Source organism: Polyodon spathula, chromosome 12 (genome assembly GCF_017654505.1).
Source record: "Polyodon spathula isolate WHYD16114869_AA chromosome 12, ASM1765450v1, whole genome shotgun sequence".
In the NCBI taxonomy this organism is placed as follows: Eukaryota; Metazoa; Chordata; class Actinopteri; order Acipenseriformes; family Polyodontidae; genus Polyodon; species Polyodon spathula.
Genome location: NC_054545.1, coordinates 31,048,396 through 31,064,873, shown reverse-complemented (window position 1 = coordinate 31,064,873; position 16,478 = coordinate 31,048,396). Strand labels below are relative to the sequence as shown.

The 16,478-nt window shown below is 38.1% G+C and overlaps 1 protein-coding gene across 1 annotated transcript; it reads right to left on the bottom strand.

Moving 5' to 3' along the window:
- Positions 1-7,154: 7,154 nt before the first annotated feature.
- On the bottom strand, positions 7,155-10,449 carry LOC121324492 (early growth response protein 1-like). The gene is made up of 2 exons (XM_041266452.1): positions 10,062-10,449; positions 7,155-9,469 (listed from the first exon to the last, which is right to left on the bottom strand). Exons 1-2 carry the CDS (start codon positions 10,273-10,275, stop codon positions 8,229-8,231), a joined length of 1,455 nt encoding a protein of 484 aa, XP_041122386.1. The 5' UTR covers positions 10,276-10,449; the 3' UTR covers positions 7,155-8,228.
- Positions 10,450-16,478: the final 6,029 nt, after the last annotated feature.

Genomic DNA, 16,478 nt, shown 5'->3' with positions numbered 1-16,478 from the left:
ACAAACACTGAGCGCCTCGGAGAAACCGGGTAGCCAAAAAATGCGCGCCCAGGGACAGTGAGTCCACGGGGACATGGCAAGCAGAAATCGCCTTTCTCCCTAGTAAAAAAAGGATGAAAAACACGCACTCACTCTTTTAAATAATACTGCACAGACAGTCTACTCACAGACGACAGACAGAAAGACAAGCAGCCTGCCACGCATAGCGAGCAGGTGCTGAAGACAGTAAGAAAGAGATAAAAGGCTACGATTTAGGAGCTACTGAAAGCCAGCTTTCAGCACTCAGTGCAGGGGAACTAGCTGCAAACTCAACGCAGTGCTTTTTAAGAAAAGGGCACAATGAAACACAGATGGTCTTACCTTACCAACTTGAGAAGCAAAAAGAGGTTGATCCTTCCCTGCATGACAATTTTATTCCTTCGGTAGTCAGGACCGAGGAGGTCATTGAGGGAAAGGGGGCCTATCGGCAGCTTTGATAGTACGAGCTGAGGGACACCTACCAATAGGCAGACGTATATGCCAGAAACGATGTTTGGTGGCCATCTTCGAATTGAAAGGGAAACAGCTGTTAATGGGGGGGGGGGGGGGGGGGGGTAGTTCCCTGGCTGCAGAAAGTTTCTAAATGGCAGAGAGTTAACAAGCACTGCAAAACACAAGTCTAAAATATCTACAGCTTCTGAGTATAATCACATGGCACTCCCCACTGACTTATTCACAAAGTACAGTATGGGTTATTTACTTCCCGTCTTTCTTTTCTGGACCATTTTCTGATTCTTGCTAAACTGCGAGACAGATGAGACTACACAAAACTCATACAGTAGAACTGGATTTGATCTTTTAAAAGAAAGCCTGCAACGGGTTTGCCGTGACTTCTTAATGTGAGGAGCCGATGGCATCAATCTTGTGCAGTAATTAAACCCCTGATGATCGTCCCCGTCTCTGGTTGATATGCGCAACCTTGATATTTGTATTGCAAACACACGCCTTTTATCACCTTGCAGGAAGATTAGATTAGGCTTCTGTTTAAAAACAGTGTAAACAGCCCTTGACAGTTAGGGCTCAGGATGCTGCTTAACTAATGAGTCCCGAAACAATATTTTATTGAGATATTGAAAGCAACTCCTCATTTATGGCAGGGATGTGTTGAGGTGCGAGGTTACAATAGAACTGCCAGCATCGTTGGCTGAAGCACAAGAAAAGCTTAAACTGTGGACTGTAGGCAAGCTGGGGTCTCAGATTAAAGAGAGGTTTAATCACTGGGGGGATTTAGTGAATGATGTGGTTATCAAACGGCATATTTCAAAAAGGGATATAAAAAAAAAGGCCTTGGGGCAAAGAACAAAAAAAGCACATTTAGATCAGGATGAAAGACAGTTTTAATAGATTTCAGATCAGAAATGGAGGGGTTCATTAGGAAAGAAGAAGTCAATGCACACCACAGAATTGAGTTAGCCACTGTGGATGTTAATAAAAAAAAAAGAAAGACTATGAGAACAAAAGTCATTTCTTCACAAAGCGCTCTACTTGAAGCCTTAGCTAAAGGAAGTCGCGCAGTATTTCAGGTCAGTGAGGTTGCTTCATTGTGAATAGGGTACAGAAAGATCTAGGATACTGCTTTGATATGTTAAAAACCACTTCTCGCTGAAAGTCAAAATAATAATCTCCTCTCCTTACTTTGAGCGTAAGCAATGTACTTCACTTAGAGAATTTAAAAAATTGTTAACTTTAAAAAACTGTATGGTGTATTGCACTGTATGGTTTTTGCTCCATGAATGAAGAACATTTAAAATGATATATGATATATAAGATTAAAGAGTATAATGTTTAAAGATTAGGCAGCACCTTAAAAGAAAATACCCATAAACAATATAAAAACTTTACTGCTTAAATGCTATGTGGTTTTTTTTTTACGTTCAATTCTGTCAAATATTATAATTATGAATAGCTCAAGGCAACAACGCCATCTCCCTTGTTCACTGAAATTGGGACATCCTTTGCTAGAAGTGCCTTTTCTTTCTTTCTTTTTTTTTTTGCAAACGGGTGTTTGATAAGTTTTCTATGCAAGCCTCTGGAGAACCTAACAACGATAGCCTGAGGAGCAGATATGAAGTTTCCTGAATTGAAATACATCATTGATTTACATTGCAAAAATCTTGTTTTTTTAAGCAATTCCAAAACTCAATCTGGGATCATGGGACCAATTAGTTGTTCTTTGTTTTTGGTATCTGTGTTGAAGTTGTATTTATGATATGTGTATCTGTCAATCAAGCATTGACCCAGAGTGATAACCAAGGCTTTCTAATGCTTATAACCTCTTACTATCACAGGTCCTCTTTTGGATTTCTTTTGGCTCGTTTTATATAACTGGTACAATGTATGGAAAACAAATTATGCAAGTAAGCAATGGACTGCATAGAATTACTTTGCTTAGGAATGCAGTGTACTTTGCAACAATATGATTCGCTTGATCATTCTGTCTCTGGATTGGAATAAATGTAAGATACATTCCAAAATTATATTTTTATAAAAAAAGAATCACTCTGCAGCATTAAATATGAAAAAGTTGTTTTAATGCTAAATCTCTCAACACCTGCTGTATACAACAATGTTACTCTGAAAACATTATCTCTACCCACTTGTTCTTTGAATAACCTACCTTGCAAATATTGACTTTGGGGACATTTTCTCTTTAAACAATAAAAAAAAAAAAAAAAAAAAAAAAAAAAAGCTTTGCAACTTTTTTTACTAAGGCGGCTGTTTCCGCCTACAAAGAAAAACAAACAAACAAAAAAAACCGCTCAACACCATTTGATCTTCTCTTCACAAACGGAATAAGTGTTAGCAGATCATTCGAATCATTCCCATTAGTATTCATGTATGGATGATGTTGATCTAAAGAATATGCACATGAGCCCAGAAGAAAGAATCCATATTTAAAACAGTTTCACTTGTTCAGAATAACCCCACGTGGCACTGGAGCTGCTGCCTGCAATGACTTTTGCTTTATGACACTTGTTATTGCTGAGGACAATTACTCCTCCAAAGAGAATTAAAACCGCTCACAGCATCTTAATAATTGTAATATGATGGGCTGCCTTGCAAGATATTCTATGAAACCACTGTAAAATATCATTGTTTACAGGAGCACATAATTATGTGCTAAATGTGCGGAAATGGTTAGATTGGTAATCATTTTAAATGCTGCAAATGTTTATTACTCCGTGACTATGTAATTACATGATCTCTCTCATTTAATGGATAGCGTACTATCATAAAAATAAAATAAAAATTCATATTGCTATTATTATTTAAAATAAAAAAGTAATTTTAATCACTGGAAAATGTGTTATTTACTCATCCTAGTGTATGTATGTGCATTATTACAATTCCATTTCATTGGACTTTGGAAAAAAAAAAAAACTTTAGCAATATACTGTATATGAATATGAATATGTTCTATGAATATAGCTATTAATATTAGATTGTACTGGGGTAATTAATGTCTTATAAAATGATAATCTTGTAGGACTGTACTATTGTTGATAAAGAATTCAGTTTAGTGTTACTCATGCATAGTGAATGCATTATATAATAAGTGAACTATCTCTCCCATACACTTTCTTTATGGACCTAAAATCCAGCAATAACAGGACACAGCACAGCTGGTAGACAGCTGTCACAAAGGCTCTCCTCGACAGCAATGCCTAAGCTGCCACTGGATGTTTGATTCCGTCACGCACAATGGGGAAATAACACATAACCTGACATCAGCCGCTCTTCAGTGCCAGTTGCCTGCCATAGATAAATGTAATGATGGCTAAATCAGCCTTAACAGAAGTAAAAACTAGTGGCATCATGTGAGCTGCCACTTTGGGTCTAGTTTTGTTTTGCTGGCAATACTCCACTGTTGCTCGTTTTAATATAAAGGCACTATAGTTGTTCTAACCTAGATTATGTCTATGTTAGGCAACTAAAAGCATCTTAACACAAACATATCAAAAAATTAAAAACAATATTTGAGTATTTGCAATGATTGCAAAACCTCATGAAAGGGTAATACAAATGAAGAACGTGTCACTTGAAGCTATTTAATGAGTGCAATCCATTATTTGTGTTACACGTGTGATTTAGTCATGCAATTTGTGATAATGATAATGAGTAATTCTCCTTGGGAGACAATTTCCCAACTCCCCAAAGTGTCACTGTGAATCTAACCCTAAAAGAACACAAATATTGGAACGGCATGCTGTGTGTTCCGTGACATTGTGATTCAAATGATAACTTGTTAGCTGAGTCAGAATGAGTGTATGATGCATATGATTTTTAGCAGCCAAATGTAACTTGTGAATTTTGACAGCTCATTTGACAGCTCAGTAATTACTTTTTGTATGAAATAAAGAACACCATTTCGGGGTATCATTTGTTATCAAGGTTGATATGCCAAGGAAAGCTGCTGCTGCTCCAGTACTAGAAACTGTATGTATTCCAGAGTTAAACAAAGTGAGTTTAATGTATCATCAATCTTCAATAGCCTTACATACATTTAGCATAAGAAAAAGTTTCTGCATTCATCTGCTTCAAGTCTTTAGTATGCTTTGGTTTGCCCTATTCCAAATTATATTTGTTGTGTAGGACTTTTATGGAGCGGTACACCATCTATATGGTTTCCATCTTTTTTAGTACTTGATGATTTTCAGGGCGGGAGAGGTCAACAAAAATCCTGTCAATTGCAAAAATTGATAATGCATTGTTTTGTGTAGCTTAAAGTATTTAATTCATATGTAATTACCCTAAATAAATTATTCATAAATACTGTGGTCATATGCAATTGGAATATGTAACTTAAGAAAGCATCAGAAATGGGAAAAGGAATTAATTGAACTATATATATATGACTATGTCCCTTACTATATATAAGAAGGCAGCCAGTCTGTTCAAGGCTGCTGGTGTGTGAGGAGCCCGATTGCAGGTGTGCGCAATCGTAGTAGAAAAAAAAACAGAACACACAAAAAGGCTTTCTCACACTGCCTTTTTTTTTTTTTTCCTACTACGATTGTGGTTGTGGATGTCAGGCTCCGACAAGAGTGTTGTGCTCACCTACGGAAGGCTCCGAGGAGTCTGAGACACTTCGGAAGTTGTCTGATGCCGACGGAAGTACATTTATGGGACTGTTAATTAATACCAAAATTGTGCTACGTCCCCCTAAAGGAATTATTAATTTGTATTGGTAAAACCCAATGTTGGTTCCCACACGTAAGAGTGTACAAAGACCCGTCCCCTATTACCTATACTATTGGGGGAGGACTACAATACATATGATATATATATATATATATATATATATATCATTCCCCACATGTCATAGTTGTTTGACAAGAAATGCCACATTAAATAACATCATTCTGCAAATGCCCTGCAATCCCATTTCACGTCAGGGTTTTAACAAATGCTTCAATCAAAGTGGTCTCAAATGGGCCAGTGAGAGTTATTGGAGCCAAATAATTCCTGATGCAGGGAACATTCATACACTGGACAAGGAACAGATTTCAGCCGTTATGGGGTTAATGGATTACCAGTTCTGTTTCAGAAAGACACATCCTGAAAGTGATCTCCCTGTGTGCATAGAATTCTGTCAAGCTTTGTTGCTTCTGACTTAAACTTAATTTATTTCTTCTTATTGCATCTTAGAAAAAACACAACAGGGCATCACATGAAATGAATACTGCAATGTAATACAAAATCACGCAAAACTGACTGCAAAATGCACTTAGCAAAACTGAGACGACCTGGTGCTTTGCAAACAGTAATGAAGCCAGCTATATACACTGTGAATGGGCCAGAGCACGCATAGTATCTCCTTTTCAGCTACACATTTTAAAAGTAGCTAACACATGTTCAGACTACAAGACAGGAACCATATGGGGAGTGAGGCTTTGTAATGAAATCTTTAGTCAGTGTTTTTAATCTCTATTAAGGTCAGGGAAAGACAATACAAATATTTGGTACAGAACAAATTACACTGCATCATTTGTCAGCATCAGACCCACGATCAGAGCTAACATTATATCAGTATGTTATTATTATTATTTTTATTATTATTATTACTATTATTATTATTATTATTATTATTATTAGTAGTAGTAGTAGTAGTATTAGATGTGTTTTAACAGGCCAAATTTATATTGTATCTTTTCTGCAGCAAAAAAAACCCAACATATTTATCATAAAGTTCAGGTGCACTTGCTCTTGTTAGCCAGTAGGTGTAAGTCTCTTTTTCAGTGTGTGCTGTTCCTGTTTGTACACTGTGGATCTAGGTAAATTGAACACTTGTTTCAATATTCGACCAGGATACCACAGTTAAAACCTAGCTACCTATCCCTGACAAATTTCTGCATGGCAGCTGATTATGTAACTTCATGTGCATTATAACACACATTCATCCTGATCTAAAGGATATATACATCCCAACGCACAAACAGCCCTCCTTCTGGAAGCTTACAAAAGTTATATCTCTCCTTACCTTGAACCAAATGTTGGAGCTCATGGAAGGAGCTTGAGGCTGAAGTCCTTTCTGTTGCACAGCAGTGGCTCAAGGAGGTTCAATGCTAGCTTTCCCTCATTGACCCTGTTAGTGAGGGAGCTGTGGAGGGGTCTGTGCCCATCCCATATTCAGCCTTCTGTCTGCAGCAGCTCCTAGTTCCAGCTGTGCTGAATTGTGTGGCATTTTTGTGATGTGGACTGCTGATCCACTAAAGAAGTAAAGAAACCAAATTAATTTCACTTGTTACAATAAGATGTAATTTAAACCTAAGTGAAATACTAGTGTAAAAATACTCTGCCACATAGCTCCTATACTTAGATATGTATAATTCTTCTATAGGAAGAATTCCTATCTTTATACAGCTTGCATAGCGTCCACATTACTTTCTAATGATCTTTTTTCAAGTTACTTAGGTAAACTCTGTGTTTTTCTAATAGTATTGGCATTTTTTTTTACTTCTTTCCTATTCTAAATTCATATAGCTGAATATGAAAGTATATGTAAAGATGTAAAGATGATTTGAAAGAGTTTTTTTGGTGATCTGCTGCTGTTTTTGTGAAAGCATTAGTGTCAAAGGTGTTCGAGAGAAATAAAACTTGCAAGAGAAATGATATATATTTATATTTTTATTCCATTTATATTTCTTCTCTGTAAGGATATCTTGTACACCAAATATCCCATTGGCAGTAAAGCGCATTCAATGTGTTTTGAAGCCAGAAACAGTCACTTGGTTTAACAAACACAATTACAAAATAAAAATAACCACAAAATAATGACTGCATGTTAATAACATACAAGATCCATGCCTACTCAGTAGGTAACTACAACATTCCAACTCCTGAATATAGAGAGATATTTACATTTTAGTTACAAAAATATACTTTTGAGATTTTTTGCTTACATTCTAAAGAAATGAAGCTGTGCCTTCAAATAATTATTTTTGTTATTGTTCCATCTCTTGAAATCCCTTTTACATTCGTAAATAAATCCCTTTCACCTTAAGGCTAGATGCAAAGCATCCATTTACACAACTCTGTGTCAAAACGTCAGCAAGGCTTCACAAAAGGCACCAAAACGTTTGAAAACTTTTAAAACAGAACTTGTTTTTTTTTGTTTTTTTGCCACATGTGAGAGTGGCAGTGGGTGATATTTACAAATAATATAAAGGAGCATCACTCCTACACATGCTTTGAACACTTAAGTGCTTTCCAAACAAATTCAAAACTCATCACAGCATCATCACGACAGAAAAGAGAAAAATATTTATAAAATATGGCCCTGTTAACTTCAAATAATACAATGTAGATATGCAAATAAGTTTTCACATCAATAGTACCAAAGAATGATAAACGAAACATGGCACATGTACAATATACATATAGTTTATGTATATTATCAAAGTCTTTTTGTGGTTGATCCGATTGTCTCAGATCTGCAGACTGTCCTTGAGTTGGGGCAAGAGAGTGAGAGAGATTCTAAAGATCTTAAGCTTTAAGTGCCAGTTGCTGTTTAAAGTCATTTGGAACACTTCTTTCTGAAGTGCTGATTATGTTGCTCATTTTCTTTTAACTCTCTGAGGTTTTTTTTGTGTTTTTTTTAATTTATTTTTTAATAGTCCTAGCCTTTACTCTTCAGGTACCTTAAGAATGCACACGGAAAGTGCGTGTGGAAAAGTCATTTGATCATCTTAGCAGATTTCAATTGTCCTTGGAGAGAGAGTTGACTGCATATCTGACAGAGGAGTGGCGACAGGTGAGCTGTAAATGTTTGTGGGGAAGGTAGAGGCTCCCTGGCTCTGGAAGGGGGTAGTTACTGAGGGGTAGGAGGTAGCCACTGACGGGGAGGGGTAGGAGTTGTGCATGGGAGAGGAGTAGCAGGAGGGTACTGGAGATTGGTAAGAGGAGACTGGAGAGGGGTAGGACGTTATTGGAGAGGGGTAGCTGGAGACTGAAGACTGAGCTGAGACTGGAATTACCTTCTCTGCCTTCTTCTCCTTCTGCCGCAAGTGGATCTTGGTGTGCCTCTTCCTCTCGTCACTGCGGGCGAACTTGCGGCCACAGATTTCACAGGCAAAGGGCTTTTCTCCGGTGTGAGTGCGGATGTGGGTGGTCAGGTGATCACTGCGGCTGAAGTTCCTCATGCAGATGCGGCATTGGAAGGGCTTCTGCCCTGTGTGAATACGGATGTGTCTGGTCAGCTCATCGGAGCGGGAGAACCTCCTGTCGCAAGTCTCCACAGGGCAAGCATAGGGCCTCTCATGGGGAGGGGTCTTGCTGGGGCGATTCGGGTATTTTCTCATCCTGCTGGGCTTGATCAGCTGGGACTGGTAGGTGTTCTTCAGGTCTTGAGAACCTGTCTGGGTGGCAAAGGCCTTGATGGTGGACAAAGGTGTGAGGGAAGGCTGTGGGTTTCGGTTCTCCAGATTCTGGAAGGGTTTCTGGTCCAGGCAGACATCGGCTTGCTGCTGTGGGAAGAGGTAGTCTGGGATCATGGGCACTGAAAAGTTTGTGGTGCCGGTCTTGGTGATGGGGTACGCTGGTGGAGGGTACTGGATGGAGCTGCTGACCTGGCTGGAGAAGGTCTGGGACTGGTCAGAGAAGATGTCAGAACTGGCGCTGGAGTAGGTTGGAGCTGCTGAGTAGATGGGGTTGGGCTCACTGTGCTGGATGGAGCAGCTCATTGTAGGACTCTGGGATGCTGAGGACGAGGGAGATGAGGATGGAGTGGAGGTGGTGGGTGAGTTTGCCATTCCCATCAGTCCACTGACCAGGCTGAAGAAAGGTTCTGCCCACAGGCTGTTGCTGCAATTTGCAGGTTCTAGAGTGAAGCGCCCAGTGTAGGAGATTGGAGGCAGCCTGCAGGTCTGGTTGGGGTAACTTGGCTCAGCCAAAGACTTGTCACCATTCATGGAGATATCAGTAAATGTATCTGGAGAACAAAACACAAAAGAAACATATGTTTAAATACATTTGTCTTATCAGCAGTAGACAAATAATTATATGCAGTGACATGTTTTAGAATGTACAGTTATAATGCACTTGGATTTATCATTTGTTTCTTCTGCACACTAGTGCTTCAGAAAGAGGATCCTAACCAATCTACGATGCTGAGCAGCAGCAGGTGCTTAAGCAATGAGAGAGAATCCCCCTATGCACAGCACCAAAATGTAATTTAACTTCACACCTTTTGCATCTGATTAAAACAGCTAAAAACAAATATCCTTCATTACATTAGCAGGCAGCATTTACATTTCCCCTGTTTCTAACACATTTAATGCATTTTTTTTATTATTATTCCACAGGATTGCAAGCAATTGTTTAAATAAATTGCATGTGCATTATTGTCTGTGTTTCTTAATCCTTTAACTGTATTTAATATATGTATAAACGCAGGTTAAATATGCAGAATGCATGCATATTAAAGAATCACAACCTGGGCAATACAGCCATCTTAATACACATGCTGACTATTACAAATGATTTTAAAATGTCATGTATTTAAAAGGAAAGCCAGTTCTTACCTCCAGTCAACTGTTCATATTGGTCTCCAGGTTCCCCAGAGCCAAAGCCAGTGGTCTCCGGTACAGAGGGACTTAAAAACTGTGTCCCTCCTGGATTGAGGAGCATCATCTCTTCCAGCTTTGGGTAGTTATCCATTGGGGAGTGGGGGAAATTGCACAGAGGATCTGATATTTGCAGAGGAGATAGAAGCATCTCCGTCTTGGCAGCTGCCATTCTTCTACAAACAATCAATATTTTTCAGTTAAACTCTGAGAAGGGAATCACCTGAGCAATGACAGCTCTGGGATGAGAGAAGAAGAATTCAGATATAAATCAGCAGCCTTTTTTTTTTGTTGTTGTTCTGCTGATTCTCCAGGTTTTTTATTTTTAAAGAAAAAAATCGTACTTTTTTTAAAATATAAATATATATATATAATATATATATATATATATATATATATATATATATATATATATATATATGTATGTATATGTATATATAATCTGCACTCAACCAATGAATTAAAAGATGATAGCAATTGGTTGTTCTTTAAGAATGTTAAAGAAATCTTCCTGTATTTAAAAAAAAAAAAAAACTGCAGCTGGTTTTGTTATTTTCGTTGTTTCACTTGCTGTGATTCCTACTGATATTTCTCAGAGAGAGGAGGCTCTGTATCTGGTTCGCTCTGTACTGCTAGTGAAATCAAGCTCTGAGGGCTGTTTCTCTAGTTAGAGAATCCCCGCTCCTTTTTATACCCTCCTAATGTGACGTAGATGTCCATATTTGGATTGGAGGAAGCCCATATTTAGGCACTGCAGTGGAGGACACATGACGTTGCATGGGGGAAAAGGCAGCACGGAGAGAATCTGAATTAAATTGTGCGCAATAAATTGAACGAAAAGAGCGATCGTTTTCACTTCACTAGAGATAAATGCATCCACAGCTTTTATACCGGCCATTAAAATGAATGATTTTTTTCTTTTTTTTAACTAATGCGCACAAGTTAAACGTGGATTTCCCGTCCCTGTACAGCGCGCTGTGTCTACCGGAAGCCCGGCTCTGCCACTCCATATTAAGGCATGTCTACATATGGCTAATTCCGGTAGGGTTCCTCTTCCTTGCCCTTATTTGGAGCTTCCTGAGTCTCTGATTTTTTAAATGCTGATCAGAGAGCTTGAGTGACGAGGGCGGGATTAAAGTCCAGCACAGAAAGCAATGCATTAATGTCAGAACTACTATATACTTTCACTAGCAGTGGCACAGACTCATTTCACTAGATGTAATATTATGTGATCGTTTATATAGAGGTAATTAAAATAAAATGTGGACTCTTTTTAAAATGCATGTGCTTGCACAAATTTGTCAAATAAGGTTATAATACATCAATTTAAAACGTAAGATTTGATACATATCGTAGTAATACAAATATTGACATTGATTAGTTTCATTTTACCGTGTTGTGAGACGCGACGTATTTGACACGTTTCTCGCAAACACGCTGAACTTGCGGTGCAAAACCCTACCACTATCAGGAAAGCGGGAAGACGGGACAAAATTTGAATCAGCAAAATAAAAAAATAAATAAATAGGCAGACCGCTTGCTAAACAATATGGTATGAAAAAAAAAAAAAAAAAAAAAGAATAGTTTTGCGTTGAGCGAGTGCATGGGCATTACTGTTTTAAACACTTACTAATTAAACTACAGAAATGGACTATGCCGGAGAAAGTTGTGAACAGGTACTATAGGAATGGAGTGTTATGCCTAAAAAGTCTCTCCCGCGGGGATTGCTGACATAGCGGGTGGCGCTGTGACCAAAACGGAGCTGCATCTTTAAGACAAGCAGAAAAATAAAGCATAGCGTTCGGGTTGGGAGAGGAAATTCGTACATTTGTTGCAGTAGTACGAGCATAACAGATACACAATTTCTAGCAGAAGCTGTACACACTAAACAAACACAGAATGCAAAAAAAAACAAACATGCAAATAAAAAAGACCGAATGCAAGGTAAATAACGGGCACATCAAATTAATTTCTGCTTAATTTTACCAGATTAAACCGACTACACTTCATTTCCATCGGTAAGGCTGCATTAGGGAACTATTTATATTAAGAATGACGCCTCATGCATGTAATGAACCGATAAAACAATGAATACGATGATTTTAAAAACGAAGTTCGACTGAATTAAAAACAGCTGTGCAAAGCTGAGAATGGCTGGCATACGCAGTTCCTTATACATGTGTGACAGATGTGCAGCAATGACTGGTGTCTATATCGGTTCTGTAGACCTTGTAATGTTACAGGTACCGCATCACATTCAATACAGGTGTAAGGGCTACTGTGTAATTTAAAAAAAAAGAAAGAAAAAACCTACTGATTATATATATATATGAAACAAACCACATGCAAATTTTTTAAAAATAAATTAAAATCGCAAAGCAATATGCTTCAAACGTGAACTAAAATGTTGTTATTTTGCTTAAGTTTTTTGTTTGTTTGTTTGTTTTATTGGATATATAAAACAGGACAATGTAGCATTTACCGTGATTGCTCTTGTAGTGTTGTACCTGTCTGTACATTTAACAATGTGTTTGTCTCTGCTCTAATTTAACGGTGATTGTGTGAAAGGAATTCCCTTTAATGTTGTTTGCGCTCACGATACTGTGGAGGAGGTTTGATTCCCGAGGCACGGATCAGAAATCCCTTGTCTTCCCCTTTGCTGCCCACACCTTTTTAAATGTAATCAAAAAAACAAGTTGTTTTCTACTACGGTGCTGGGTATATCCTATTCAAAATAATGCACATAATTCAAGCAATATAACTGATATTTCAAACATATAGATGCTTTACATTTTTCCATCTCAAACAATCGTGTGAATTACACATTTTCCGACTTTTTTTTTTCTTTTTTAAGGTTTGCAATACAGAATACGATACGTTTATGTTCATACGTAATATGCCTGGCGATCGAATCTTGCAGACAGAATATACGGTTGTTTTATACACCTTACTGCAGGGGTTTCCTGGGTTCGATTCTCGTGGGTTGGGTTCCCTTATTCAATCGGTATTTTAAAAAAATGCTGCAATATGCTGTTGGTGGGGGAGGAGGGGGTGCTCCTGGTGATGCAAAGTAGAAAAGCAGGGAATCTCTGTGTAAATAGGCTCGCTGCTGCCTCCGGAGCCAACGTGCATCATATTTTGTACATCATTAATATTGTATTATTTATTTTCTATAACTTTTAACCACTGCAGTCATGCAAACTAAAATGTGTTCAATATATTGATCGGTCGTCATCAGCCTTGTGGCTGGCTTCTGGAAGTCTCTGTAACTGGCTGCTTGCTGTTTCCTGTACTGGAAAAATGCCAGGTGAATGCCTAGACGCAGTGAAATTGTACTGGGCATGCTCGTATAATAGAGGTCTAGCTCAAAATAAACGGTCGCAGGTAGAAAACTCTATATTCCTAAATTGTGCTTTTCAGACCAACCGTCGTATACAGTGTAAATACAACTTTATGTGGTGTGTATAGTTGTGTATATTTTTATGAGACGCGATAAATGGTTCTTGGCCGATACAAATACTACCCTGGCCGTATTTATATAGCACTAAATATAGAATCTATACATAATGAACATGCAGCCACAATTATCAAACCAGAATTAAACAACACGTAAAAAAAAACCCACTCACAAACCAAGAACAATACTTGAGATACTTGAGATAGGAAAGTAGACTTGCACAAATAATTCACAGCACTTGGTATAAATAATATGGGGGGGGGGGGGGGGGGGGGGGGGGGGGGGGGGGGGGGGAACAAGAAGACCAAATAGGAACTAGAGATTTTTTTTTTTTTTTTTAATGAAAAAAAAGTTCACAAACTTTATTTGAAATGAGAATAGAATGAGTTAAGTGTATCATGAAATCAAGTGCCTAGGTATAAAAACTACCAAGAAACAACTTAGTTGCAGGAAGGAACAATTGCATTATTGAATACTATAGTGCTGGTTTTGCACCTTCTGTGACTATTTGCTTCTGCACTTCACAATAGAGACCTGATTGTTTTATTAAATGTGCCATTCAGCTGTGAATGTTCAATAAATGAGAAAATGTTAACATAGGTAATAAAAAAAATACCCCCCCCCCCCCCCCCCCCCCCCAAAAAAAAAAAGACACAAAATATCCTACACACTGACAGCAAAGAAAATTTCACTTGTGTAAGGTGATTTATTTTCGAGATCGACAAACTTCGCCACTGGCACGACTCACAGCCTTAACTTTTGTGTTTTCAATCACTCTTCCTACGCTAGAGAAAAGCCCTTGTTTTGTTGCTGTCGGAGGTGTAAATACAATAATTTTGGCTTTCTCCTTCACCTACACACTGCAACACCCCCTCCTGGTCTTCAGTCTCCATGTACTAATATTTAATCATGCTTCACTGTCACATTGTGGATTAGCATTCCCTCACACCCACACTCCAGTAGAACACTTTGCTGTGCAGAATTAATTAGAACTGCTTTCGAAAATGTTGTCTCAGCCCATTAAAAGTAGAATTATCACATTACTTACAACTACTGTACTTATATTTTGTTTTACTTTTAAATGTAGAGGAGATTATTGCCATGCTGTTTTAAAGACACACTTGGTGCAGATCTAAAATATCTTAGCTGATGTCTTTTTGCTGTTTTGAATGTCTTATACTATATTGGCTGGTTTCACAGCCCCTGATTAGCACTAGTATTGGACTACCTAATGTTAAATTAGATAAGGTAGTTTCAAGATTAGTGCTAATCATTTCAGTCATCACATCTTGGTAATGTTTTAAAACTTCTAAGCACTCCTGTTCTCTCTGTAAAGAACTCAAGCATTCTTCTCACTGAATACTGCTGGTACACCATAGTGTTGGTGTTTTTTAGGCCACAGGTGTGTTTTAAACTACTGAGTTTTAAAAAGTTGCCAGAATATGATGACTGATACAGCTATAGGTATATAAAGTGAATCTAACAAGAAGAATATGCGTTAAGGTAACTTATATACTTTAAATTCCCAACATTGAATCAAAACAAAACCTCTTTTTATTGTTGCAATGTCTTGCATTGCAAAATAAATATTGTTACTACTCAGGATCCTTCAGTCATAGAGCGTACGTTTTGCCTTCTGTATCCCACTTCACATCACATAGAAACCCTGTTCATGACATCAACCGTGCCACTTCGTTTGCTGTGTTCGCCATACCAGCACCCTTGAAATATTCCTTTTGGAATTCCATTCAACTGCAAAGTCCGTTCAAAATGGTGACATCACAATCGGCCACATTCCTCAGCCACTTAACAGCATTCTCTTTGTCAAGCTTTTTTATTTTTTCAATGAAACTGACAATGAATTAAATACAGGTTGGTAATGATTAGAAAACAAATATCAATGCTGGTTAGTGGCAGGAATAGCAGACACGGAGCAGAAAACTGCAGTACAGCGCTTTAGTTCCCTTGTATTTAACAAATTAAACAAGCAAAAGACTTGAACAAATCAAAAACGCACCTCAGCAATGTTATCTCGCCGCTGGGAACATTTGTGTATAGGTTATATTGATGCTTGTAGTGCTTAAACAGGCCCTGGCTTTTAGCTTCGGTCCATTCACTTCTACTCACACTGATATTCTGCTATACACAGACTTTCGCCATCCTGTAACCCTGTATTCATGATTCTGATGACCTGCAGGAACCCCAGTCTGGAGAGTCTCTGTGTTCCAGTGTGAAAGAAGTCAATAAGCTCAAGCTTCTAATCTAATCACAGCTACTGCATGAACTCCAAGGCAGCAGAATGAGGGAATTGAATAACAAACAAACAGAATGAGGCCCAAACCTCATTCATCGTTGTTTAATGTAATACCAGATAATTCAATTCTGTGAATTTATATTCAGGTTCTTGCAGTATTTGGTAGCATTTCTTAATAAACTGCTGCAGGTGTTTTAAAAACACCTGCTACTGGGGTAGATGCAAAAGGCTTTACAGATTTATGTTACAAATAAAATGAAAATTATTATTTTGTGAGGGCTTTTGCTGCAAACAAGATGATCTATTTTCTCGAGTGCTTCTTGGTATACTGTTATCACCAAAAATTAATAAATAAAACACAGATTCCAATTAAACAAGTGAGGGCCTGTGGTTGTGAGGTTTGCTGTTGTGATGATGGCTATGCTCCTCTCAGAGCTAATGATTCCACCCTGAGTAGCCTAGAATACATGAAACAGAAGAGAATTTGTGTACTGTCACTGCTGTCCCTCTACTGCACACCATTGCCCTCAGGCAACAGAAAACCTTTTTGACCCTCAAACCCCCCATATACAGTATATGTTTTTGTCATCCCTGCACATCACAATGTGTGATGACATGTTTGTGAATAATTCAGTAATGTGCAGTAGTGGGTATGATGTTCTGA

Excerpts from the sequence above, each read along its gene's own strand:
- LOC121324492 (XM_041266452.1), bottom strand. The coding sequence starts at position 10,275 with ATGGCAGCTGCCAAGACGGAGATGCTTCTATCTCCTCTGCAAATATCA. Across the intron at positions 9,470-10,061 it reads ATATGAACAGTTGACTGGAG|ATACATTTACTGATATCTCC; the intron begins GTAAGAACTGGC and ends TTTGTTCTCCAG.